The sequence below is a fragment of the Bradysia coprophila genome, unplaced genomic scaffold (genome assembly GCF_014529535.1).
Source record: "Bradysia coprophila strain Holo2 unplaced genomic scaffold, BU_Bcop_v1 contig_732, whole genome shotgun sequence".
Lineage (NCBI taxonomy): Eukaryota > Metazoa > Arthropoda > Insecta > Diptera > Sciaridae > Bradysia > Bradysia coprophila.
Genome location: NW_023503972.1, coordinates 5,859,075 through 5,886,733, shown reverse-complemented (window position 1 = coordinate 5,886,733; position 27,659 = coordinate 5,859,075). Strand labels below are relative to the sequence as shown.

At 36.0% G+C, this 27,659-nt stretch overlaps 2 protein-coding genes across 4 annotated transcripts in view; both read right to left on the bottom strand.

Annotated features, from left to right (window-relative positions):
- Positions 1-528: 528 nt before the first annotated feature.
- Positions 529-27,659, bottom strand: part of LOC119084351 (protein neuralized) — a 54,060-nt gene continuing 26,929 nt past the window's right edge. For 2 of the 3 annotated variants that reach the window (XM_037194296.1, XM_037194294.1), the window contains exons 2-3: positions 3,654-5,161; positions 529-3,586 (exon numbers count right to left, since the gene is read on the bottom strand). In XM_037194296.1, coding sequence (XP_037050191.1) covers positions 3,221-3,586; positions 3,654-5,161 — 1,874 coding nt within the window. In that variant the 3' untranslated portion in view covers positions 529-3,220. Of the gene's footprint in view, positions 3,587-3,653; positions 5,162-20,427; positions 20,963-27,659 lie in introns of those variants that run through there. The other variant, XM_037194293.1, reaches the window with a different exon arrangement.
- On the bottom strand, positions 22,016-22,757 carry LOC119084360 (calmodulin-A-like). Its single transcript, XM_037194309.1, has one exon. The coding sequence runs from the start codon at positions 22,551-22,553 to the stop codon at positions 22,104-22,106; it is 450 nt and encodes a 149-aa protein (XP_037050204.1). The 5' UTR covers positions 22,554-22,757; the 3' UTR covers positions 22,016-22,103.

Below are 27,659 nucleotides of genomic sequence, written 5' to 3'. Positions count from 1 at the left end.
GAAAATTTGGGGGATAATATAAAAAGGCACTGCACATAAATATATTATCACCCACGAACAAAATGTCGATTTTTGAAGATTTTCCTGGAAAATTTTGGGGGAAAATAAATTTGCTGCATTTGCCTAATTTGGGGGAAAATAATTTTGGGTGTTAAGATAGTTCCCCCTGGCGGAGGATCTTTTTAGACAAGAAACGAAGACGCTTAAGGACTTCAATACGCTTGGACACGATCGAACACAAATTGGAAATGTGATTGTCCCAATTCACAATCAATTCACGAGCAACAGGGTAACTGGAGTCAAAAATGTCATCGAACTTACTTGTAATCCTCGACAGATCCCAATTCTTTTGTTTCTTTTCGTTACGTTCTGGGACAAAATCTCGAGGTATTTCCTCATTTTCAAAATTTTCTTTGGCTGCACTGTCAAGTTTGACAGAAGAACAAAATAAAAATTTGAACTGTGTCTCCTTTGCGTCGTTATGTGTAGTTGAGACGATGACAAAATGAAGGAAAAGAAACACCGTGGTTTTCGTTTAACATTTTCTGTTTCATTTTAATGAATAATTTTTGTGGTTTTTGTATTTACATAGAAAAAAAATGTTGTCGAGGTAACATTCCTTATCAACTACGAATGCATTTACGGCTAAATAATTAAATTTACGAGAAACATATCAAATATACTTTTTCGTCTACACCGAACTCTGCACATTATCTTACTCATTACCGACTATTTACAAAGTTATTTAAATTAGAACTTAAAAAGAGAGGCGTCTCTTTAAATAGATAAATAAAAATTATTTTAATCAAATTAAGGCATTCGAGGAGTTTTTCTTAGAATTTGGAAAGGAAATATTTCATTGGAAAATCCCAGAGATGGGGTCGATGTTATCAAGAAATTTCTACAAGGATGTGACTAGAGGTTCCTACAGGGACAAATAAATGGTAAAGTGATTGAACAAAAAAGGTCGGAAGATTTTAATTTGTCGCTTATTGAAGGAAGAACGGAATCGAAATGAAAAACGGAAAATGAATGCGAAAGCTAAGGGATTCACACTCAATTTCGAATTGTACAAAAAATGTCATCGGAATTGACGATCTTGATATGGGAATGGATGTCAATTTTCTGCTCGAAACCAGCAGAAAGATAACCTTCAAATGATTCGATAGGTCAAATAATTTCGTCTGCTCGAACGGATTCTAAAGTTGAACATTGGAAAGACTTCCAGACTTGTTCTATCATCATACTTTTAGGGAAATGTATATGTATAAGGCTGTAAGATTTGCGGAGGTCACACGTAAAGAATCCCACTTTTGTATCTAAGCAGTTCCTCTCCGCTTCTTTGATTTCTCTCGTTTCGTATTCCATGTCAAATGGCAAATGAGAGGAATCATCAGAGAAACCAGGAAGAGCAACTGTGATACGAAAATGCGATATTTTACGGGTGCAAAACAGTGTGGAAAAAGTGTCCTCCAGTGTATCTAACAAAATGGCAATCCGTTTGACCTCCGCAAAGTTTACAGGCTAGTGATTTAATGTTTTTTCTATAATCATTCATGATCGTCACTATTTTTACGACATCAGTGAGTTTAAGTGGAAACTTAGTTACGCGCGCACTTATGATTTACCCCTGAAATTACTATATTTCACACTACAATTAATTGAATATTTGTTCGTCTATAGTTAATGATAATTTAAGAGTTCGCCTGGCTTACTTTACTGACCGCTAGAGAATGTGTTTTGTTTTTGTTTCGACACAATTTCTTATTATACTCATAGTATATGTTACTGTTGGTATCAACCAGCTTGATATTATACTTGTAATATTTGGCAAATTTTATTTTTTGTTATTTTTCTCGCTATATTTTTATCGAACTATCTTCGTTAAAAAAATTTGTGTTTCTCAATCTATGTTTAGTTTCTTCGTTAATTCTCTTTGTTCAAAGAAAATGTCGTTATGGAATGGAGGAATTGATGCGCTATTCTATTTGGCTTTTGTTTATTTACTTGCTTTTATTGCTACAATTATTTTCACGGACCGGCGAAATGTAGGCCAACGATGCTCGACGTTCTCCGGATGGATGCGAGGCAACCATGAACATTTCTGTTAAACCTTAGTTTTAAAACATTCTCAACTGAACTCGATTCCCAGTGAACGCTCACTAAGTGTGTGCATCATATACAATGCTTTAGCAAGACACCGAAAGCAAATTTTTGAAGTGTTGCGGGGTAATGAATTTTGAAAAATTGGTGGAAATTCTCGAAAAAATCCTGGAAAAGTCGTGTAAATTCTTTAAAAAAATCGTCCAAAATTGTTGAAAGAGTCGTGGAAAGTCTTGGAAAAATCGTGGAAATTCCTGAAAAATTCTTGGAAAATTTTGACACTTTCAGGGATATTCTTGCAAATTTCAGTGAATATTTTGAAAAATTTCGGAATTTTTAAAATTTTCTCAAAAAAGGCACTGCGAGTACAAGGCTTAATCGGTCCTCATTGTTTTCACTTTAGAATTTTGCAAAAGAAAAAATTCTAAGGAAAACATCTAACCTAGTGGTCAGATAATGTTTAGGCGCATCGCTCTTCTATCGTAGTGATGAACGAAAAATGAATTCTTTGAGTGTGTTAGGGTGCTGCAAGTTTATCGACTGAATTATCAGGAAACTAGGGCCTTTCGTCTATGGAAAACGATGTTCAAATATGGCATTACAATTTCGCATTCCATCTGTCGAGCAAGCAAAGTCTGTTTTTCGGTCGACCATTTTTGTGTTCCATTAAAAAATTTCGGTTCAAATTTTCCGTATTCTTTCATCTTTTATTAAATTTACATCAAAATAGAGTCATGACATTATGCTGCTCTCGGGCAGCGATTGACTATCAAATTCGAATATGACAAACAAAAAACTAAATTTAAAACCGACCCGAGATACCTTCAGTTTTTCGTTTTGACTAGTTGACCAACATTTAAATGCATTTAAAAAAAATCTCGTACTGCACCTCGCAGTGCGTCCGTCCACATTATTAATATAATAACATAGTTTTGTCGTTTGCGCTCTCTATCCCGCAACTCGAATTATTTTCTCATTCATTTTGACATTAACATCTTCTTAAAAATATATAAAATCCGTCCGCCGCATTTCCCAATCACACAATCCTGCCTCTCCCTTTCGAACGTATCCATCAAACAAACAAAAAACATTTTTTTTAGAAACAAACTTCATCACATCATGACTTGTACGTTCGAATGACATCCCGTATTACAGCTCTACACAGTGGACAGTGTCCGCCGCCGATTCCACGCCATTGCTGTATTGCACAATTGTAGCACATGCACATGTGACCGCACATGTACAGCACCGAATCGATCGGATTCTCGTAGCAAATGGCACACTGCACGGAATTTTCGGCTGCAATTTGTTGTTGGGCGGCTAATTGGACGGCTTTGCGTTGATTTTCCGTTTGCTGGGTTAAACTGTTTATGGACTCTGAGTTGGGCAGTTGGACTTGCAGTCGTTGTGGAGACGTGACCATACCGTTCGGCTGATTGACATCGGCACGATTATTGTAGCTTGGATGTTGGCAGCTGATTGGCTGTGAGAAAGAGAAGACAAGAAATTAACGAAACTATCCACGACAGTGAGGATTAGAAAGCTCTTACCTCTTCGTATGTATTGCTATAGTTTGTCAATAATGTAGCGCTGGTGCACGCTGGTACAGACACGGCTGGTACGGACACCTGTGGTTGCTGTCGTCTCTGTGCAGCTGTAGATATGACTTCAGTTGAATGAGCTGGTGGTAAATTGACAACCAAAACCGTTCCGCCCGTTTGTAGAAGCATATCACCGGTTGTTTGTAGACTTATCAAACGCTGAGCGGCCAGTTGAGCAGCTTGACGTTGATTTTCTGACTGTTGTGACACTTGAGAGTTCAAACTGTTCACAGACTCTGAATTTGGCATTGGCACTTGAAGGCGACGTGGTGATGTCGGTAGGACTGCCGGGAGCGATTGACTAAATAATCTGACGCTTTGCGTGGAACCGTACACATCCAGAAACATCCACAATTGGAGACTTTGATCGACATGCATGACAGTGGTAATGGGACCGCCATTCTTACTGATCTGAACTTCTCCGTCTACCGTAACACAGAAAGTAATTTCATCGCCACGAACGGGACTCGAGCCAACATCTTTGCTAACCACCCAATACTCAGGTCGGTCCAATAGCATTTCCGAATCATCCGGTAGGTCGGTCGACTGCAGTGATGCCGGATCACAAGACGTTAGACCTAAGGCCAGACTTCCGGTGTACATGTATTCGGTTCGCAGAATTTGGACAATGATTTTCTCGCCGATACGAAGCGGTCGTGCCGTGAACACATAACCCTGACAATATTCCGAATCCGATCTGGTCGCCACTAATCGATCTGCCGACAATCCAACATTTCGTCCCTTTATACGATGGAATGGAATCGGATTCATACTATTCAGGCCATTTGAATTGCTGCTCCAACGATTGATGTCACCGCTACCGATTCGATTCGCTGCCGGAGCTTCTTCGCTAACGCTGACCGATTGGAATGTGGGAATTATGCTGTCGACCATTGGCTCACCGGAACGTCTAGCGCTGTGATTCTGTTGCTGGTACATGTAAATTCGAGAATCCAAAAATTCAATAGCCGAACAATTTCCATAGATGTCGATCAACGTCCACAACGGCCCTCGCGTTTCCACACCATTAATGAACACTCCCTTCTCCTCGCCATTGATACCGAAATACACATCCCCGGCGCTCGTCACATAATAAAATAGAATATTGTCACGCTCGCAGAACCGTTCGTTCAGGGCCTTTGCCCAGTAGCCCGGCCTGTTCGTCAAATCCGGACACGCATATTTCGGAAGACTGTTTCGCAGTGTAGCTGGATCGTTGGCAGTGAAACCGAATCGGATGACACCGCTCCAATTGTTCGATATTTCGCTGAATTTCACGTAGACTCGTTCGTTAATTTTGACCGGTCGGGCACTGAACGTGATACCTTTGCAAAAGCTTTCGTATCGTTTGGCCATGGTTCCATCCCGGCAAATTCGAATGTTGTCGCCGTGCACATGGTGGAACTGCAACGGCGGAAGATTGTTCGGTCCCGGACATGATGTTGTACTGCGCGGAGCTGTAAGCAAAAAGAGAAAGTTTGATTAATGATGGTTGATAGCAGTGTAGATGGAGTTGGGTGATTGGAAATGATGCAGAGGTTAAACGATTACAATGATGTTGGAGTGCCATGGTTTACATCAACCGTAAAGGGGGAAAGAACAATTAGCTCAGCTATAACGCGTCTTACAATGAGACGATGATTATTTTCAGCTCAGTAAAAACAGGCACTTCAATTGAATCGTGTTGTTTACAAGGGAAAAATAAAACAAGACCCAGCACCTATCTCAGCTGAGCAACACAGCCAATTAACATAATTTTTTGTTGTTGCAACCAATTACCAAGAAACCAACCATTAGTGGAATTGCACACATTGTCTGGCATACATTACCGACGATATGAACGATGCATTTTTCCGCAAACAAATTTTTTAATTTGAAATTATTTTTTTTGTAACAAAAATCTCGGCTGAGAGTTTTCATTTTGTTTGTTTGAGAAATATATTTTCATGATGGTTGGGTCACGATTTTGTGCTTTTGTAAAATTTAAAAAAAATCTTTAAATGTCGAACTGAGCTGTTTATTGTAATTGACTGAAAATGATCGGATAGAAGGTTGATCGTAAATAGAGGTGCTGCACCACACACATACACACATTTCCAGCCAAAAACAACACCATTTAGACAGTGCCGTTACTTCACACGGGTATTTTGGGACATTTGCCTATGGCGCAACGATTTGACGGGCTCAAAATTTTCTATTTGTTGGCGCAAAATTTTTGAAATAAATTAGTTTTAAAGCAAAGTGTCTAATTCAAATGGTTCCCAAGGACGCCTAAAAACCTAGTGACGGCACTGCAGAGTGCAGAGATTTCGATATTTGTTTCCATCTTCGACTTATTATTATTGTTGTTACCTTATGTACCTTCGCTGGTACCGATGTTTTTGTTTATTGTATGCACTCAAATGTTAATAACAACAAAATAAACAAATGGCGAGAGTTTTTACCTGGTAACGTAAATGAATCTGTGGGAAATATTACAAATTCGGATTCAATATAATGTTTAAGTGCGCGCGGTAAGAATATATACGGTTATGCACACGCAATACAGTCGATCATTAATGCACCGGTGTGAAAAGTAATTGATCGGTTCAATGAGAATTTCAGTAAGTTTAATGTTCCCAAAGTGTATGTGGCCAAGAGTGGTGATGTGTGGTTTATGAATCGACGAAGTGCAATAAGCGAATATGTTTAGATTTGATGGATGATGTCGGTATGGTGGATATCTAAGGTAAGACAGGTTTTGTCCACAAATGGTTACATAATGGGTTCGATTCGTCCCGATGGCCTGAGTACGAAACGAACATCCGTTGTTTCCAATGATGTTTGTGGTTCCTCTGCAGCCGCTTCACGAAAAAATGTAAAAAATGGTAACCACAAACGTCATTGGAATCAACGGATGAGAGTTTTGTAAACTTAACTCTCTTTTTCGAGATTTTCGATAAAAATCTGCATCGCACACGTTCCACAATAAATCGCTTCGCATTAAGCACGTCTCAGATTCCTACTTATCAAATTATCGCTGCTAGACCATTCATTAAAGTAAAATTCGCTTACCAGAAATGAGCATTCTGCATTCTCACTCCATAACCACCAAATATATCGTTTGATCTAGCAGCGAATTCTATTGCACACGTGTCACGTGCATAGCATGTAAAAAGGTACTTTATCACGCATTCGAAAACATGAAAAATTGCTGCAGTTAGGGGTGGCTGATACACACAACACACTGGTTATTATTCAATAATAGAGACCGGATGTTCAGAGGAAAATTTATTCACAAAAAACGCATACGTTCGTTATGGTTTTGTGCGCCCTTGTTTGCACCATTTCTTTCCAGCTAGACGAATTTATTAAGAGAGTTCTTAATGTAATGACCGTTAAATTAATGTAGATGATGGTAAAACGTGCGGTAATGAATTGTGTGCATTATGCACAGGGAGAGAATTGTAGGACGAATAAAATTCGAGGTAAATATGGGACTCGAAGGGTAATAATTTTAAATATTCATGAAAAATTAAACGAATTCCACAAAAATGTGAAGTAGTTCGTAGCTATGGAATGGGATGGTGTGCCTCTAGAAAAAACTTTATTTTTCGCAATTTGTCGTCTATTTCCGTTATTTTGAACCCTTCAGCAGTAAAAAATTCAATTTTCGTATTTAAGCTGATTTTCTTCTTTTCTCTGAGTTCTATCATTTCGAATTGCAAATTAGAGAAATCAGAGAAGGAACGCCTTAGATACGAAAGTTTGAATGTTACGTGTTTGAATGAAAACTTTCCTTCTGTCCTTCCGAAACTCGTTCTCCCTTCATATCGCCAACTTGTCCCATAGTTCTTATCTGTCGTTCGTGTCATCTACCGTTATGGATAGTTTAAGATTATCCGTGGAGCTATGAATTAAGATTACCCGTGGAGCTATGAGATCAAATATTTTTGATCCAATACTTGCTACTCATTCCACAACCCACATTCGAATTTTTGACTCATGTCGTAATGCATGTGGAACGAACAGTTGCTGGATCTTATCAATTATTCCGTGTTGCAACGTCAACTGGAAAAGATCCGTCGATTAAATTTGGTAATTTGATGCGTGTGTCGTGACAGCACATCAATTATTTTGAATGATCGCAACCGGATTGTTTAACAAATAAAACGAACCAACATCAAATTGATATCAATTTTCGCTTTCTAATCAAATTTCCATTTATCTTCTCTATGTCAGAAATAACTAAACTCATAACTCCATTGCGAACCGACCGATGCTTTCGTTGAGGTTTTTTTTCTTTTTTCTTTCGTCTGTGTGTACGGACACACGAAATATTAAATAAATAATCTATTTCCAACGTTGTTTCGTGAGTGGCATTCGTAATTAAATCCATGGAAATTTCATGTTTTATTAGTTATGCCAATATTGTTACAACTGGGAGTCTTTAATTGAATCGCTCTCGGTATTGTTATGTATGTTTACACCGGCACATCCAAATTCATTGGAAACGTGACGATTGATTTTAATTTAAAAAAAGCAGAAAAACAAAAGCTCATTCCAATTGTGTATTATGTTTAACCCGGGCTATATTTAGCCCGGTTCGGTAAACAGAATGAAATGAATGCAAAATCAATAACTCTGACGACACCTTTTACGTAACATCACAATGACGAACGGCTTCAAAATTCAGTGTATTCAGTCGATACATTTTTGTGTCTTTCTGCCAGCTTTTCATTACAAAAAAACTTTGTCCCGTAAAATGTTACAATGGGATACATTTCGAATAATTGAAGACTGAAAATCTCCACGGTGAATCGAATGACAAAAGGTATATCTCTCTTTTCATCAAACATACTTTTATACGAGCATATATACGACGAACAGTAAAATTTATGTCGTCCATACAACACCCCCGTGTAGCAAAAACTAACAACAGCACATTAATGGTACGTGATTTTGTGGGAGTAAATGCATTTTCATTTTAATTTCTTCGGATGGTACAAAATGTTGTGAGGGTAAAACTAAGCATCCCTTTTGCCTTAGCCTTACAACTTATAATGAGAAGAGAAAAAAAAGTTGAATTCGAACCGAAAAAAAATTGTTTCTTCGTTATTTTTGTGACACAGCCGAAAATGAACTTAGGGGAATAACGACAGATGTTCGAAATATATTTTTCAAACTGCAGTTGTGCGTTTATAAATAAGCAGTACATATCTACAAGGCGGGCTTTTGTATTAAATAAATGGGATTTTTCTGTAGATGAGAACTCAAGAGAATTATTTTCAATTTACCACCTTGTGTGCTATGTAAAAGAAAAACGGTGAAGTAAATGAAACGTTCGGCTGCGTAGCAATTTTTTTCTTTTGGGGTCGTTACTTTCTCGATACTATGATCTGAATGAATGTAGTTTGAGAATCACTGCAAGGTTCTCTAAAAAAGAACTAGGAAATAACGCGAGATCTGGAAATATGTTTGCTGTGGCTATGTATCTTCATAGGATCACACTTATTTAACAAAATGTTTGTTGAAACAAATGAAGTAAAAGATTTTGTACCAAACACCATAGAGAGATATAGAGATAATGAGAGAGAGAAGTACTAGATTCCTTTCGAGAAAATGCATTTGAATATAAACTCACATTCTGTTGGACAAAATAGCTTTAATTTTGTATGTAACTCCTTCCCACATAACCCAGACGTCATTAACATGTAGTGCTGGTTCCTTAGCATTACTCAAACACGAGATAAAAAGAGTGTAAGCGACGAGAAGTACAAGATTTAAATAAAACGAACATTTGAGGGCCGAATCAACAATAGAAATGGTTGTGATTCCGGAATGAAACTACGGTTTCCCTTTAGTAGCTATCTGGGTCGAAGAATTTCGTCAAAATAACAAAATTTAGTGAAAGCCAAACATGCGAATGCATTGACTCGACACCAACGTTAAATTGTAAACTGAAACAAATTTTAACTGATTCGAACCTACACAAACCGATTAGCCAGTCAGTGTAAAGCCACCATTTATCAACGCAATTACGATCGATGCATTCGGTCATAATTCAATTTAAACTGTAAGGGCCCCATAAGCGATCATTTATTACTTAAATGACCGCACTTCCTTTTGTTATAAATCACTTACTGTGCGATGCATATAACGAGAAATGAAATAAATTTTTAAAGACAAGCGACGAAAACGCACCAATCAAGATATCGTTGTCAATTAATTACGGACGTGTTGCGTGCGTTTCATAATAAGACTTTACACAGCACCGTCTCAATACTATTGTGGATGACTTGACTTTCCGTTCATACAATTTGTATTTATATACACGAATACCGGAAAGTGTGTCGTTCAATATTTTATATCTACCTTCGACAACAAAGAAGATTGAATAATTTATGGTTCCAAGTTCTAATCAATTTGAAGTCATAAATTAGATGCCATCCAGAAAGATGATTTATACCTTCAAAATGCAAATAGAAAATCACGTCGAAAATGGAACACTACAACGGCATTTGAACAAAGTCTTAAACCATTCGAGATTCGACGATTTCGACCATCAAATGCATATCAATTTAGAGCTTAAAATCGCCCACACATATTCGATCACATGCATTACATGGGAGAATCAGTCAAATAGCAAAATCATTTTTATAAATTCAAAAGTTGGAGATTTTCGTTTTCTTCGATTTTTCGTAATGAACATAACCATTCCGAGCGGAATGAAAGAGAACCATACGTTTCGTGTGGGTGATTGTTTAGATAAAGCACACAAAAAATGCCAGAAATTTACGACTTTCTTGTTTCCACTAATTGAATCCGAATGAAACCGTAATGTAGGTGGATTTTGAATCAATTATGAATAGTTAGCATTCTTTGGATAATTTCGGTTTGTGTGCGGTCGAGTCAGCAAAATGTTCGGTCGGTGTTTTAATCGGTTTTAATGTTAAAACAAAATCTTTGATATTTACGGCCGACAATGGATTCGAGGTCTTTTTACCGCAAGAACCAATAAAATTACACACCGAGTACACGAGGAACAAGATCCCAAGCAATATGATCTACATCAAGACGACCATAAACCTAGCGAATATATGGATCTTGGATCATGATCACTACTGACACCCACACTTTTCAGTGCTGTCAGTAAATTTAAACCATCGGTAACTCGACAAAACTGCATTCTATGTAGTCAAACGTGGGTCCTTCATACTAAATAATTTAGAGGGTAGAACACACGTTTGACTTCATAAAATGAATATTGGTCGAGTTATTGATGATTTAAGTTTACTGGCAGCACTGAAACATGTGGACGTCATTATTGATCATGATACCTATGAGTTTGAAGAATGATTTCGAAATCGACTTACTATTTGACGAAATTTAGATTTTAGATTTTTAATGTATAAAGATACTGTTCAGGAGGACGACTTTTGACGAGCTACTATGCTACTAAAAAATCAGAAAATTTCTTGAGATCATTTTTCCCACACTCATTATAAAATGCATTCAGCGAGATTCTAAAACCATTTCTACTCTGAATTTACTGAATTGCAACAATGAAATCGAGCTGCAAGAGTATTTCGGAATGAAAAATAAATTCTCAGCAAATAGTCGAACCGAGAATATTATCCATTTGAAACGAGTTTCGTAGAAACACCTTTTCCATTCCCAACGTATAACTCTGTACAACCATATATTATATACAAGTCACACCAACCGATCTTTCGTTTACATAACATCGAAAAATATTAAGGGATATATTTGCAGCTGTTCATTTTTATATCCAACGTAAAAACGAATATTATTTCGTACACCATCTCATATACATGTAGAGTATAGATAAAATAGAATTTCATTATCTACGATAAATATACTGGAAAAGACCGGTGCAATTTAAGCTCTGCATGTATTTTAAGGCATCGTAAACAGAAGAGCAATCGAGGGATATAAATTCGAAACATAATCTTTCGTTGAGGGAATAGCTCTACAATACTCATATTTTAACCATACGATGATTGCGGTCACAACTAAACTTTATCGAGAAATAATTACGAGTAGAAATCCATTCAAATTCCATGGAGGAAATTTCATTTCATTCACATCTTCTTCTCCATGATAATGTCTTCCGATTGACCAATTTTGCCTCCCAGTACATTGACAATACATTCATAATAAGATTACATCCGGTTCAATAACCACAGACACATTTTGTGCTATTGCCCATTCATCAATTGGCTATGTATCGGATCAATGTGATAGTTTACAATGCAGTCCGAACACAAAATAATAATAAAAAACGTAAAAGAAACCGGAAGAACACTTGCCTAAGAGATCGTCGTCGAGCACAAACAAATCTTTCTCGTTTTTTTTTTCTTTCTTTGTGCCTCTTCCTTTCAATGGATTTTTAACTTAACATTTCTATCGTCTTCCGATTCGCTACCCGAAACGATGTGTGTTCAATGTGTGACGATATGTCGACGACAGGATGCATATCCAGTTACCATATGTGCGTAATGAATCTTTATGTACATTTTTATGTGGCGCATGAATCAGAATTTCAGTTTCGGAAGTGTGCGTTGTTTTCGTATGTAAAGAAGGTGCTGGGACGACGATAAATACAGCGAAATTACGATAAATCGAGAGAGGAAGGAAGAAGTCATCATTGTGACTAATCTGATTTATTGAATGTATTGAATAGATTAATGGAACCGCATTTACTACACAGTGTGTGGATGTGAGCTTAGCGATAATTTATTGCATCCCCATTCTGTATTCCAGTGGTTTTATTGCTCTCTGACTGAGACTTTTATCTAGATTCGTTTCGTACTTAACGAAAATATTGACGAGAAATATTCTCGCCATAAAGACGGATTGAGCTCATTCGGCAAACAGAGGAGAATATGGAGGTAAAATATGAAAACCATGAGCATGGACAGTACACAATGAAGGTAACAAAGATTAGAAAATCAGCCATCGCCGCTGATATTTAAATTATTTTTGGCCGTAGCATCCATTTCTTCAATGGGTCGCTCATCACCACGAGCGAAAGTATATCTCAAAATTAAGGTCGACAGAATAAAGACTCGAAAATTAGCCGTCGCCACCGACATTTAAATTAAACCTAGCCGTTACCGCTAGTCTTCAATACCGTTTGTTTCACTAAAACCATGAAAAATATTCGGGAAATTCATCATAAAAGCTGCAGATTTCTCTCTGTGTAAAATCAGATTATAGTCTTAGCAGCTTCATCAGCAAAAATTATTTCATCGTTAAACCTCTTTAACAAACGTTACGAGTATAATGGGAACGAACATAATCGGCGCGGTTGTTTAATAACAAAATTTTCTCAACTTAACAAACACGATCGTGATGTTGAATTGACATTTAAGCAAATGATCGCTACGAAAATTAGATTTTAATCGCCTGGTTTAGAGGCGCTCTCTGTGTGGATGTGAAAATGGCTTTAAATATTGGAGGAATTATGTGAGATTAACCGCAATTTGTTTCTGTTCCGATTTCGAAGTTCGATCTCATTTTTGGTGAATTTTTTTCTTTCTTTTTTCTCAAATTCATATTGGAAAGTTCATCTGAACATTGAGCGTGAAATAAAAAAATAAAATAAAAATAGTTTACGTTACGCTTGAGATATTGTAAAAATTAAAATTTTATCAAATAAAAAAAATTGGACGATTGTTCTGCCAGCACTTTTCAAATTTCACTGACATTGAAACATGGCTAGCCTGTACAACATAACGTTAAAGTCGACTATACTTTTCAAAAACTTGTCATGAATGACCAACAAAAAGAATGGCAACAGTGAGTATCAATGCTGTGCGGCTAATTTACAGAATTACTCGGACCATAACTCCGGTGAATATATAGAAAATTTCCTGTCATCTGATACTCATGGGTACGTAAGTAATTTTCGTTAAATATTAATTTTGAGTTTAATTACATCCAGTCAACCAATAGGGTAAACCGGTAGTGACCGGTAATTTGTTTTGTGTTTTCAAATCAAATTACTCGATGACAACATTTTTTGGCGAATATTTGATATGCAATGATGACAAATCATTCTGATGATTGGGCAATCATATTTCGATGTACCGATAGTGGAGCCATATAACAATTTCCGATAACTTTAGTTTTATTTGTGTCTCTGAACAATTTTCAATTTAGAATCATTCGGAATTTGCACGGAAATTCTCTTCCACCTTGACTAGTATGCAATGAATGCATAACCACATATAATAAATTATCACCACCATAGAATGGTAAAGAAGGGACATGGTAGATCTGCATGTATAACACGTAAAAATCGAACGTGTAACCTATATAAACGAGGGGGTAACTACTTGCAAAAAAGTGCACCAATTCCAATTATTTTCAATTTTCAATTTAAAAAAATTCTGTGGTTTCCACACGAAGTTTCAATATTTCCACCCCAATATTTCCACTAGAAATTCCATTATTTCCACAAAATTCCAATATTTCCTTTTATTTACCAAAATACATTTCTTATTTCAAAAAATTCCCTTTTTTGTTTCCAAAAGTTCCATTTTTTGTTTCCACAAATTCCATTTTTTGTGTCCACAAATTCCATTTCTTATTCCCACAAATCCCATCAGTCTGTCCAAAAAATTCCGCAGTTGTTACCTCCTCACATATTAACCTCCTGACGACCGAATATTCTATGCTTCACACGTTAAACTTGTATACGTGCCGAACATATGAATCTGTCCCGTCCTGTACTGTCAGAAATCTCTACGTTCAAAGCGATTTCTCATTTCCATGTTCAAGACGATTCTTCATTCGGACGTTTAATCCGATTAATTTAAACGAAAAATAAAATTAAATTCGTTGTCGTGCTACCCGTACACTTCCTCTTTCACACATTCCCACGAGAAAAATTGAGATTACGAAACGTAAAATTATTCAAAATTTAAAATAAATTCGAGAATATGCAAAAATTTAGACCGAAAATTATTAAGAAATAAAACCACAACCGAAAATAACCAGATCTTATGGGAAAATACACTCTCACGCCACGGTAATGGTATGTAAATTACATCAATGTAATAAATACAACAATCATGTGTATTCCACACCGTATGTTTTGCTGGGTAAAAATTTTTCTAATTAAAAGTTACTTCCTTTTCGAATCAAATTCGAAGAAAAGAAGAAAAAAATCCCCGAAACATCATCCCCCATCGAATGAACGTTTTATTTATACACAAAAAGCTGGCACAACATCTGCTTACCATATGATGAGTTCGAGTTCCTTTTTTAAGGTTCTTTACTCTAATAACAAATCCATACGGTGTGTAAAATGAAGCAAAAATAATATTCGGGTACGACAACTTTCCCAGACATATGAAGGTAGAAAAATAAGGTAAAATCACCTCAACCATCCCCAGAAAGAAATCGACAACAATTTTGTGTTGAAATATTTACGTGTGTTGGTGCTTGGATTTTAATGTGCACATGAAAATGACCAGATGGATGCTCATTACAATAATGGTACCCTTAGGTTCACATTCAGTGTATATAGTCAGATAAAAATACAATTTTTTTTTGTATATTTTATGAATGCACCACATATGTAAGCGACTACTTTTCTTGTAATTTTTTTTAGTAGAAAAATGTTTTACAGCTGTCCCTCATGGAACGTTGTTTTTTTTTTGTACCATCAATGGCAGTCAGAAAACTTTCTTGCCTTAATTATTTCAAACTGTGCGCTTATCAGGTACATACAACAACACTAAGTTGAAATATTAAAATTCATATGGCGAACCATTTCTCTTGCACCTTCCTCACCCATAAGAGAGATAGTACTTAATTGAACAGAGTTTTCCATTCTTTCATTTGATGCACAACGGTCTAGTTTATAAATTATTCATTTTCGCCGTGGAAATCAAGTAAAAAAAAACGACGGTTATTTGCAATGTAATATAATGAATGGCTTGACTATGCACCGATATATTATGTTCTATGGATGCATTGTGCTTTCGTGGTGCGATTTATGGAACATTAATTTCATAAAACGCGCTGAGTGTGAGTTAATTGTATGTGTAATTGCATCGGTAGATTGAGTTTCGAGTGGTACTGTTTACTGTTGCCAGCAAGTAAACGGAAGTTTGAAAAATGGTCGAAAGATCGAAAGTACGAGGAGAACGAAAAGTTTGGAATGACAAGACCTTTTAGATGACGCTGGGTAAAAAAATCTCGGCGTATCTCGATCCTAACGCCAGAATATTCCCGTGAGAGAATTACATAGAATTTGATGTTCACAAAAGACGTTACGCGGTTAAGGGGAATGGGGTTTGTTCGAGGAGACCCGACGGTTCTTACAAATTTGGGTTAATTATGACCCTTTTACCTAGACGACGAGGGAAGAAGTGTTTAAGAAACCATAAGAGTTCTTAAAAATTTGGGTTAATTTTGAACCTTTTTCCTTCACTAGGGTCTTGAAAAGTCTCTCCAATTAAATTGCTGTGTTTATGGGTAGATTTTGGAAACTTCTCTACTGAATCAGTCATGAAGTTCACTTGATTCTTTCTTTTTTTTAAATTTTACCTTTTCTTCTAATAAATTTTCGCGCGTGCGAGCCTCCAAATTACTGACGAGGCAGTACAATCCATTTCCCCTATTTAAGTTTACTAATTTCCATAAAATTGATAAAGATAACTAACTCAAGTCAACTAACAAATAAAACACACACAAATCGTATGGAATGGAGACCCCCACTGATATAGCCACATTACTGTTCTAGAAATTATGTACACAGTGTATGCCGTGCATGAGTGAAGTAATAATTATAAAATTATCGAAGCGTTTGAAAAACTGTTGCTTTTTTTCCATTTTTATTTTGTTTCTTTTATGATAAACTTATTTACATTTTAAAAAATGCGACCGTTCTTGAGTACAGGATGTAACAATTGGTTGGATTCATAATAGCGCGTACAAATGTTTTCTTCTGTGTACGCCGTACACAGAAGAAAACATTTGTTTTTTCTTCATTATTTTTCTACTTTCGAGAATTGTAAGTGGAATTGGTTGAGTTATTTCATGTATGTCGGATAAGGTATCTTTTCAGTTAATTTAATATTGATGCCATGTAACCCTCTGGAACTGCAAACGTCTTGTGTCATATAACAACAAGAAACAGAAATCTTTTCGACGAAGGAGTAAATGTCACTAAAAGCAATTTCAGATTAAGATAACATGCCGGTACACCACTTGAGTGCATAAACTTGTTAATTATAACAATTATGGGCTTTGAACAGCTACTGCTTACTATAAATACAAAAGGGTCATTGAGTGCAACTCTGAAACAATGGAATGTTCACAGTCTCAGACGTTTTTTTCCCATTTAACTCGTTTCATTGCAATTCTACGAAAAATTTGATTTCTATAAGACACTGCACGACAATCACAGAAAAATGAGCAATGTCAAAGGCTGTGTCCGTATTCTGTTGAAATAGATTTTCAGCTGCAACGGTCAACGCTTCACCTGTTTCATCAGCATCGCAGCAAAAGTAATTGGACAAGTTTTCCCATTACGATGGCAAAGGAAACGAAATGTGGTACAGGTGTATTTCATTCAGGTATCGGATGATATTTCCAAAGTGTAACCTCCTTGACAGGTGCAATTAAAAGTGGTGTTCGACATTTATATGGATGGAGATGTGGTTCGGTCATTTTGAATGTTTTGTCATAAATTTTTCGATTCGTTTTTATGGTTCGCGTAAACAATTTTTTTTAATAAAAAAATTAATTTTATCGGAGATGGGAGATCAATAAATAAATTCGCTGTGTCCCTCTATTGCACGATCTTCTTTAGAGCCTTTTTTCTCAAACGGAAAATGTTGTACATCGGACTGATTTGATTGGACCTCATTCTTCTTCCGTTAATGCCATTAATACATAAGACGACCGAGTAAATTGCCACTTGGAAAGTTATTGTCAATAAAACATGAAAGCCATAAAATATTACCACAACCAACCAACAACTCGACTAATTTCTTCAAGTAGAACATGCAAGTTTATGGCTTGCTGCTTAGGATATACCTAACCAGAACCAGTGACGCAATTTAAATAGATTGTTTTCCCATTAAATGTTATCGGCTGCTGTAAAACTATTAATTTTTCTTTATGAATATTGAGAGACTTGGGTTGATAATAAAATCTTAGATTGAACAACAGAGATGGGCGATGTACATCAGACTCCATCAACAACTATCAATGGCAGATTGGATACATCAGTTCAATAAGACTTTGGATTTCTTCAACAATTCAACAGTAGGTCTCCTTAAGACATTGTTCTGCCTTAAGAGGAGAAGAAGGTTAACAGCACGCAATCAATGGACTCTGGGTAAGCGCTTAAATAAAGGAAAGATTTGTGAACGTTGAGGACTGCTAACTAAAAGTTTTAATCATTGGAGTGTAGATATTTGATTCATTGAAGAAAGGGGAATGTGCCAATCAATTTTACAAATTTTATTAACTGAAATATTAGCCGAACAACAAACCCGACTACAACTACCAGCCCAGCTCGATGTGATGACATTATGTTCAATTGCATTATTATTCAATCATGAGTTGAAATGACAATAAAACGATAGAGTAGAAAGAATTGTTGTAGGCAATCGACGTATACGACGTTGTCTTTTCTCTGCGTTGCTTCCGTTGAATGACAATGATTTACGAAAATAAAAAACGTTTTCGGATGATTTGAATGGCATTTTCAATTTGAAATTTTAATAAAATTGGCGGAAGACATCAATCGAGCGAATGAAAAGACATTTAAGCAGAGGAATAGAGTCGTTGAGAATTTTGATGCATTGTTAGTTGTGAATTCGAGTTTGAAATCTCGACCAGTCCCTTTGAAAGGAAGGAAATTTAGCAGTCAGTCGATTCACAATTTCGTAATGTTTCGAAATGAAAGGAAACAAAAGCCTCATGTTAGCATAGGAATTCTTACGAAAATCTTGTACTGATTAACATAAAAAACAAAACCACAACGGGACTGCTAAGCACGAGATATAAATAGACCTTCGTCAATGTTATCTTATCATGCAGCTAAACTGAAATTTTAATTGAATGAAAATTAACACAAGAATTAAAGCCGAAAGCAAACATCGCAGGCATAATATTTGAACATGACAAAACTCATTGTAGGCCGAGAACAACGCGTTGTTGTTCAAAGTGTGGAAAACAAATATTTTGTAAGTCGAAAGACAAATTCTCTGCACGACGCACACAAATTCGTTTCTCTCGATGATACAAAACAGATTATGAATTTTTGACCTCACAAAAGAAATTTTTCATTTTTTTTTTCGTTCTGAAGATGGGTCTCCTACGAAGCGACGAAGAATCCAGTTGGTCTCTCATGATTTTATTTACTTATTCTCGTTTCTTTCTCTGTTGTAGGCTTTGTTAAGACATTGAAAGTATAATTGTCGGTTGACAGATGTGTTCTTTAGAGCTCATAAATAAACGTTCTTGGCATATGTCGCAATCGAAATGGTGCCACGGGCCATATCATTGAAAATAATGGTAAAGGAAACCGCAAATTCATTTGAAGAAAATCGTTTACGGTTGTTCTGTCGTTTTCTTCGTTAGTTGCAGATGTGATTCTCTTCAACAGAAAACAAAGAAGGGACGACGAAAAGGAAATTGTAACAGAGCAACAGCTCGGTTTTTTTTATTTGAATCGACGAAATAATTGAACAAGAAAGGAAAGGAAAAGAGATGATCATCGTCCAGATGTGATCAATTATTTTAAACGATCGTGATAGATCATTCGGTTCAGTTTTTTTTTGTTTTTTGTATAATCCAAAGAAAATCAATGAATTCAACACCAACAATAAACAAAAGTTTTTTCATTCAATTTCTTCGTTAAAATTTCATCGGATAATTTGATTCCGATTTGTAGCTGTACCGTTCCATGAATTCAACTTGAACTTTCAATTGTACAACGGATTGGTAAATATCAGTGAACGTTTTTTTTATTCATTCTCGTATGTTTCGTTCAATTGAGAAATCGATCGATCGATTGATTGATGTTGTGTAATTTATGGATCGTAAATAGATAAAGTTTCGAATTGTTTTTTGAGAGTTTAATAATCGTACGAAAGATTTATAGTATCCGAGCACAGCGTGTGAGGTATTAATGTTAATAAATCACATTTTATTTGGGTACTTCGACGATCGAGACTATTGAATCCATTCAATTTATACAATTTAAGGTCTAAATAATAACTCAACTTTTAATCTATTAAATCCAATCTTTAGGAAATAATTAACTGGAACAAGTAAATACCATGTCACACCCTGCAATTGGTCAATTATAACTCAGCTAGTCTCCACAAACTTAGTGAATCTTGGCGAAAATATCTATTCTAGACATTAATCACCAGGAACATGACAGATTTGCCTTGAATCGCAAGGAATCCAGAGCGAAATTCGATACACTTGTAAGGGATAACTAAATACAGATAGGAGATATGTTACATTCCAAACACATTCCACTAACATCGTGTACCTTTAAGTAAGAAGCAAAAATATTTAATTTTCATTCTTATTATAATTCGCTACATGTTTGCATTGAACGATTTATATATTGTAAACGAATAAACTGCACGAATAAACCGGATGAATTATTATAAGGCTCTGTTTACTATTCTGGTTAATACTAAAAAAAAAACAAATCGCAAATAAAACAGATACTGACCTAATCCCATCCGCTTTTTGATCTTCTTCAGAACCTTCATTTTACTCTTGATCGGTGCAAATAAATCCTCGTTTTTGCAATGACACCCCACGACGGGCTGTTTCTGTACGCTCGATAAACCCATAAGTCAACGAAACGTAAATGAAGAAAATAAAACCGAAAACAAAAATCCACGCGAAATATGTGTCGTCGCTGCGTTTTCCTTCGATTTGAATTATTCAAAAATTGTCCACTTTGAATCCGTTAGCAACCCCCCCACAAAAAGCACCGATGTACATATAACTCACGGTGACGAACCAAGGGAAATCGAATTTTTTCTTAAATGTTTTCCGTTAACACGCACATTGTAGTTCGTTTTTATAAATTTTCGATTTAAATGAATGAAGTTTATTGTCAAGAGAACAAACCCCTTTTCTACTTCCAAAAATGATGATGCAAATGAAACGAACCCCACAAATAAAAAAAACGTTTCACTTAACTCCACTAAAATGGGAATCGAACTTAACCAACCGTCTGGTCGGACGTCGTACGAAATACTGAACATAAAATAAGGTTTGTTTAATGTTGTGCAGCGATGAATGTATAACCAACACAGCCACACAGCTGTTGCCGTTTGTGTATATATTCCAAAGTGAATGAACGTGTGTGATTGAGAATGAGAACCATACACAATGTGCAGAAAGTCTTTACACATTTTTATGCTCGCATATAAAATAACATTTTATGGCTTACACATTTCGGGAAGATGATCTAGGCGGAGATATTCGATACGAATTGTTTCACCTTTGATTCGTGCAGAATGCAATGCACTGTAACGGATTTGATAGTAAGACATGTTAGCGTTTCAGGACAAATTGGTAGAGTTCTTAAATGATTAGAAGTGTTGGGTGCTTAACTCTTTGGTAGACGATTGCAAAATGGGTCGCCTATTTTAGGGTAGTGGATGTTTGGGAAAATGTTGCGGTGTAAAAACGTTTTGGCTAATTTTGACCCATTTTGTGTGTTGAAAGGTCTGTAAAATAGCGTGACGTCATTTGTGAACAAAGGTATAAAGAACGGTTTTGCATCTCGGATGTGCCTCGTGTGGTAAAACCTATCAATGCAACAGTCTACTTTGAAACGAAACATTTTCTAACACACCCTGTAAAATAATGATTATTGTTGCACACATAAGCAAGCATTGTACTATTGTACAAGAGAGTAAACATGTAGAAAACGTTGGACCCTATATTTCGTTGAAGAAAAAAAAAACCACCTGGCCCTTATCTGTCGCGATAAATACCTTGGAAAGGTGATTTTTCATCGAAGTGAAATGTAAACGAAATGTAGACAACAAATCCTTGATGTGGGAAAAAGCGACTCAATTTTGACTATATTGTACACAGTCTGTCAATAAAGCAGACAATTATACGAAACACATGTACCAGTGTTCGATTTCAGTCCATAAATAGCATCGCCATCATTTCGAAATCAAATTACTTTCCGGAAAATCGTTCACACACCAGTGCGAGGCATAATTTGTTTTTCAAATGAATTTCCGTCCCCATTTTTACTCAGACCACATGCTTTTCCTTGGAATTATTTTCTCTTTATTCAAAGTTTACGTTTAATTTGAATGTATTTCCCAACAACAGCAACGACATGTTTGCGCAACGATGACGGAATGTTTGAAACTCTCACTTCGGTGTCATCATGGTAACGAATTCTTCGTAATTTATCTGGCCATCACCATCAACATCAACCGAACGAATCATCTCATCTACCTCTTCGTCGGTTAGCTTCTCGCCAAGACTTGTCATCACATGGCGCAGTTCGACAGCGGTAATAAAACCTTTGCCATCCCTGTCGAACACTTTGAATGCTTCTCGAATCTCTTCTTCGCTGTCCATGTCTCTCATTTTATGTGCCATCATTGTGACAAATTCAGGGAACTCGATCGTTCCATTACCGTCTGCATCCACTTCATTTATCATGTCCTGTAATTCGGCATCAGTTGGATTCTGGCCTAGCGACCGCATTACGGTTCCCAATTCCTTTGTTGAGATTGAGCCATTCCCATTTTTATCGAAAAGGGAAAAAGCTTCTTTGAAATCAGCAATTTGCTCGTCCGTTAGTTCATCGGTCATTTCTAATTTTCAGACTTTCTGACTAGCTTGATCGGCAAAACGGAAAGCAACAGCTTCTCTATACTAATGTTTTGATAAGCGCAGAATTTGCTATCGTCGCACTGACCAGCTACAGCCAAGTTTAACCTGACTGTATTCAGTATCAAAGGTTTGGTTGCTCAAACTGAAAATTTCTATTCCTGACTTAAACAATTCCGACTACTTCGGTTGTTACAGTGTTTTAACATAAACCTAGCCTAAGTTAGCATTGCAGTCGACTACACTCGTCAGTTTCTCCCAGTACGATCGGAACAGCACTTCATTCAAAAATAACCCAATCTCCTTTGCAGATAAATCGTGGATAGATTTGAGGTGCTATACAAGTCATATGCTACCTCAAATCTATTGTCGAGTTCACTCTAAAGCGTTTGGGTTTTTTTCTATTTTGTATGAGCTGAACTTGACCTGTCCCGGAACAAGTTGACTAGAAATCAACTCCATTGAAAAGGAAAAGTTTGGACAAAAGAATTTTCCGCTTCTTCAATCTTGGTTGTCCTGCTCCATTTAAACCTCGAGCTGAAGGTGGACAATTTAGTTTTTGTTAGGTAGGTGCTGTCAGACAACATTTTTATAAATTGCGATAACGTCAAAATTTTCTAATTCTTTTCATTTCATAAATAAGAAGCTAGAATTCGGACACAAATCTAACTGCCGGATGGCATATCATAGTATAACAAAATAGAAAAGAAAATAAACAAAAAATTCGTATTTTTTGTCGATAAAACCGTTCCTGGAGTAAGAAAACTGATCATCGACGTACACTTTTATTACTCGAGCATGTTTTCCCAACATGATGTATCGAAATGAACGAACATAAATATATTACAAACAGCCGATGTGATTCACCATTAAGTTTACGGCGCAATAGTGAAAACCGTATGTACTTTTAATAAATAATCAGTGGTATTAGATGCGAAGACCATCTTTTCGTTTTATTTTCATTCAGGTCACAATGGATGTTATTCAAACGATACATCACTTCTAGCTGTATAGCGTGGGAAAGATATGTTACCATCGGTGCTCTGTGCATCGTGCTGTTCGGTATATCAGTTTCGATCAGTGGCGTACTTTAATTTTGGGCGTTACGGCCTTATTTACTTGGAAAAGTGAATTTCAATATCAGGAAAAACATGCCTTCAAACGGTGGCTCAGATGGTTAGTGCATTTGTTCTGCTATTTATTTCTACAATTTCCAAATGGAGTAGGATATCGAAATCTAATTGCTTCTTAGAAACGGTTAATCATCTGTTAACGACGGCAGCAACAAAAATGAGGTGAACTCCTGCTACAGTTCTCTTCTATATAGCAAAATAAATGTTCAGACTAAAATGAAGTGAAAGATTTTGCATCCAGCATTGCATGAAACACATGAGGTAATAGATTTAATAATTGCATATACTGCTGTCATCGGTGTTTGGGTTTGCCATCCTGATTTCTATTCTCTTTTTGCTCGAATTGCCCATATAGAAAATCAGGCCCTGATTTTCGTTATAGAAGGTCTTAGATTTACATTTTTTTAATTTCAAGCAATTCTAACGTTTTTACATTGAAACAATTCATTTAATCTTGTGAATTAAAAAATGTTGTTCAATTGGCAGACGGTGTCAATATGTAATTGAAAAATAATTTTTCTCGCTATTTAAAGGGTACGATTGCGTTGTGAAACATTACAATTATATACAACCAACTGGCACGAATGGTGTGAAAATTCTATTCTGAATCAACTTAATGTGACTGTTGCCATTGTATATACTGACTGGGGAAAATTTACCGAAACGAATTGGTAGTATGGACGGAAGCAATTCTCTCCTTTTTAGTTTGATCCTTTTAAACTATTCTAAACAGGTTATGGGCCCGGTAAATAATTAGAGAAATTAAAGGATCATTAAAGAACGAGTGACAGAAAAACCAACCAAACTTTGGTTATAATTCGAACTTCCACTCACAATCATCTCACTCAGGTTGACACTTCACGAAAGATTGGGCGATAAGATAAAAAGAAAATTAGTTAAACAAACCGTATTAATTGGATCGAATTCAGTGTCACCGCACTTCTCATTATTTCCCTAACCTTCAGCATTTGACTGACACCATAGCACTGCTCCTAACACGTACCCTCATTTTTCTAACATTTTTCTCGGCATTTATTTGAATACCGTAGTACGGTATTACCGTACCTATTTTCCTAATAAGTGTCTAGATTCGCACAAGATGTGATGTTTTACGAGCTTTATGTGAGTTTTTGTACGGAAAGAACTTCAGTTTTGCGATGCCGGCTCACATCTAACTCGTAATACGTAAAATAGTTGAGTGGTGCCACACTTCGCGGACTGAATGAACTGAGTCATATAGAATTAAATGAAATAAATTCAAGTGCGGTGCCCCTATTTATTCTCATACGATTTAGTTCTCTAAATCCAAGAACTCCCATCGAAACCAACTTTCTTTCGTAATAACTTTATCGTAGCTATGACGCAAAGGACAGTCATATCCAGGTGACATTTCGAATTGGAAAAACCTGACTTTAGGAAGATCAATTTTTTATCTCAATTTCCTCATTAGTAAAATCCACAGTAAAATCCGTAGCAACAGTGCAGCAGCCAATTTTTGTTTGCCTTTCGTTGCAAAAATACACATTGCACATTTTATGGAAAAAAAGTTAATTTATTTCGTGCATAATTATGCTCTTTCTCCATAATTGTGTCTCTTATAAACAGAGCAGATGCATATGAGCGGTATTCATATTACTTAAAGTGCGATGCATACCTCAAAATCCATTCCAATAAAAATGTTAAACTAAAACGAACAGAGAAAAAAAGAATATTAACAGCCACGCGACACCGACCAATAAGATGCTATGAAACCAAAAAGCTGCTCGTGCGGCAGATGCCAATGCAACACAGAAAATAAAAATAAATTCGAAACGAAGCATAAAGTATAATAACCTCGAAAGGAACATACAGTTGATACAATAATTTTGCGTATATATTCCAATTTATGCTTTGTGTTGTACGTACAAAATGATGTCGGTTGATGAACATATGCTTTTTGAGTGATTTGAGTTTGGTTTTTATCAGTTAGTAACGGATTGATTGGTAAATTTTGGTTAAAATATTTGTTCTTGCATCCTTTACAGCGTAATCTGCAAACATGCTGGTCAGTTTTGTGGTCATGCGTTTTTTTCGGAGAGATATATTAACAAAGATAAGACCAGCCATCGTTTAAATGATGATGAAAATGGATTTTTTTTTGTAGCAATAAGAAATTTGATCATCGTCCCTTACAATTAAGTTGGTGAATTCAAATTCGAAATTTATTTCCAGACAAACATTCGTTGTATATCACCTGGCGTTAATGATATGTGCACCTAAAAATCATAGTTCGATCGAATAGAGATTTGATGTTTAAACACCAGGTATAATTAGAGTTTAGCGAGCATATAGGGGTCGAGGGTTTAAAAAAAGGATATGTCGAACAGTTGGACGTTGTGTTGGTGAAATTTATTGAACTTTCAGGTATGACGTGAGTTTATGGGGACCTAAAATGTTTGGACGAAAATCTTGAACATGAACATGTACAAAAAAACATATGCTTTGCTGACTGCCGGCAGACCATAGTTAGTACGGAAACGTTTACAAATTATGTTGTTTAGTGCGGGAGAGAAAGAGAGAGATGGGATTGTGTTTTCTGAGAACAGTCCGCAGATTAGCCACGCATAAAATCTCAAGAGTTAAGACATCAGGAGGGAAGTTCATGGATTTCACCTAGTGCCTTTCGAAATTCTGATTTAATTCGGTCAAATGAATTGTAAAACCAGCATTTTCTGGTGAAGTATGCATGAGGCAACTGGTAAAAACATTACGTCTCGTAAACGGTTCCACGAACCAAGCAATAATTGTAAGGTATTTTATGACTATAGTTCCATATGTGATTCCAATACGTCTCAAAAACGAAATTTTATTTTTGTGGTAATTTCAGTCTCCGTCATGTGCCATCCAGTTGTACAAACAAACCGCACAGATATTACCCAGAACTTTTCGCTTTAAACAATAATCTAAATATATTGCAAGCTATCTGCAGAAGAAGATGAAACTGTTTTGAACAGATCGCCACGGTAAGAGATGCATCTTGGTGATTCACTTGCACCCCCACACTCATATCTTTTTTTTCTTTTTCATCTTCTGTTGGTTGCAAGTATTGCACAATAACTTCTGTCAGGTAATTTTAACTCACGTGCATTGTCTGCGTGTGCATGGACAGTTTCATGGACTTCTATTCTTTTCGGTATCGGTGTATTGTGGAGTGATTTTCGGAGTGTGTAAACGACGTTACACGTGTTCACCGAGTATTGATCAGATGTTTTTGCAACAATTGGAAATTCCCATGCATGACTTTTTCTATTGTGTACTCTCAGTGCTTCTTTAAGAAATAAAAAATCATTTTTTTGTAAAGAAAAAAATCTCAAAGAATTTTTTTATGTTTGAGAATTGAAACTGCACACAGAACATATACGTATACCAGCTAAAACTACCTGGATTTTATTTGTTATTTAAAATTTAAATATTTTTTTTATTCCAAATTGAAGGACATGAGAAAAAACTTTTTTTTATTTGATTTTTAAATTCCCGTGAACTGTACATTGTATAATAATGTCTTTTAAATTGCGTTTTAAATAGATGAAACCATACGGATTCGATGTGAGAGTGTGGGAGTAGTATGACAATTTTTTTTACGAAGGCATGAAGACAAAGATTTGGTTGCTCAGTGAATACAATTCTTTACAAAATCCCTGAATTTTTTCAGAGCCTGTATCTGATGAAGTTTTTATTTATTTTGGTAGCCATCTGGTGATAGCATAAAAAAAGGAAAAAGATTCTTTTTTTGGTAGACAGATTGTTACTCAATGTCATTTGTTAGTCAACTAATTCAAACGAAAATTGCATCAAGAAGCGTACAATGTCAGAATACATGGACCATCGTAAATTTTCAAGAAAAAAATTATTTTCGCTACGTGTTAGAAGTCATAATCTGTGTTCTCAAACTGTCAATTTATCTCAAGATTTCCTC

Bases quoted from the DNA above. Each gene is read 5' to 3' on its own strand.
- LOC119084360 (XM_037194309.1), bottom strand. From the start codon at position 22,553: ATGACCGATGAACTAACGGACGAGCAAATTGCTGATTTCAAAGAAGCT.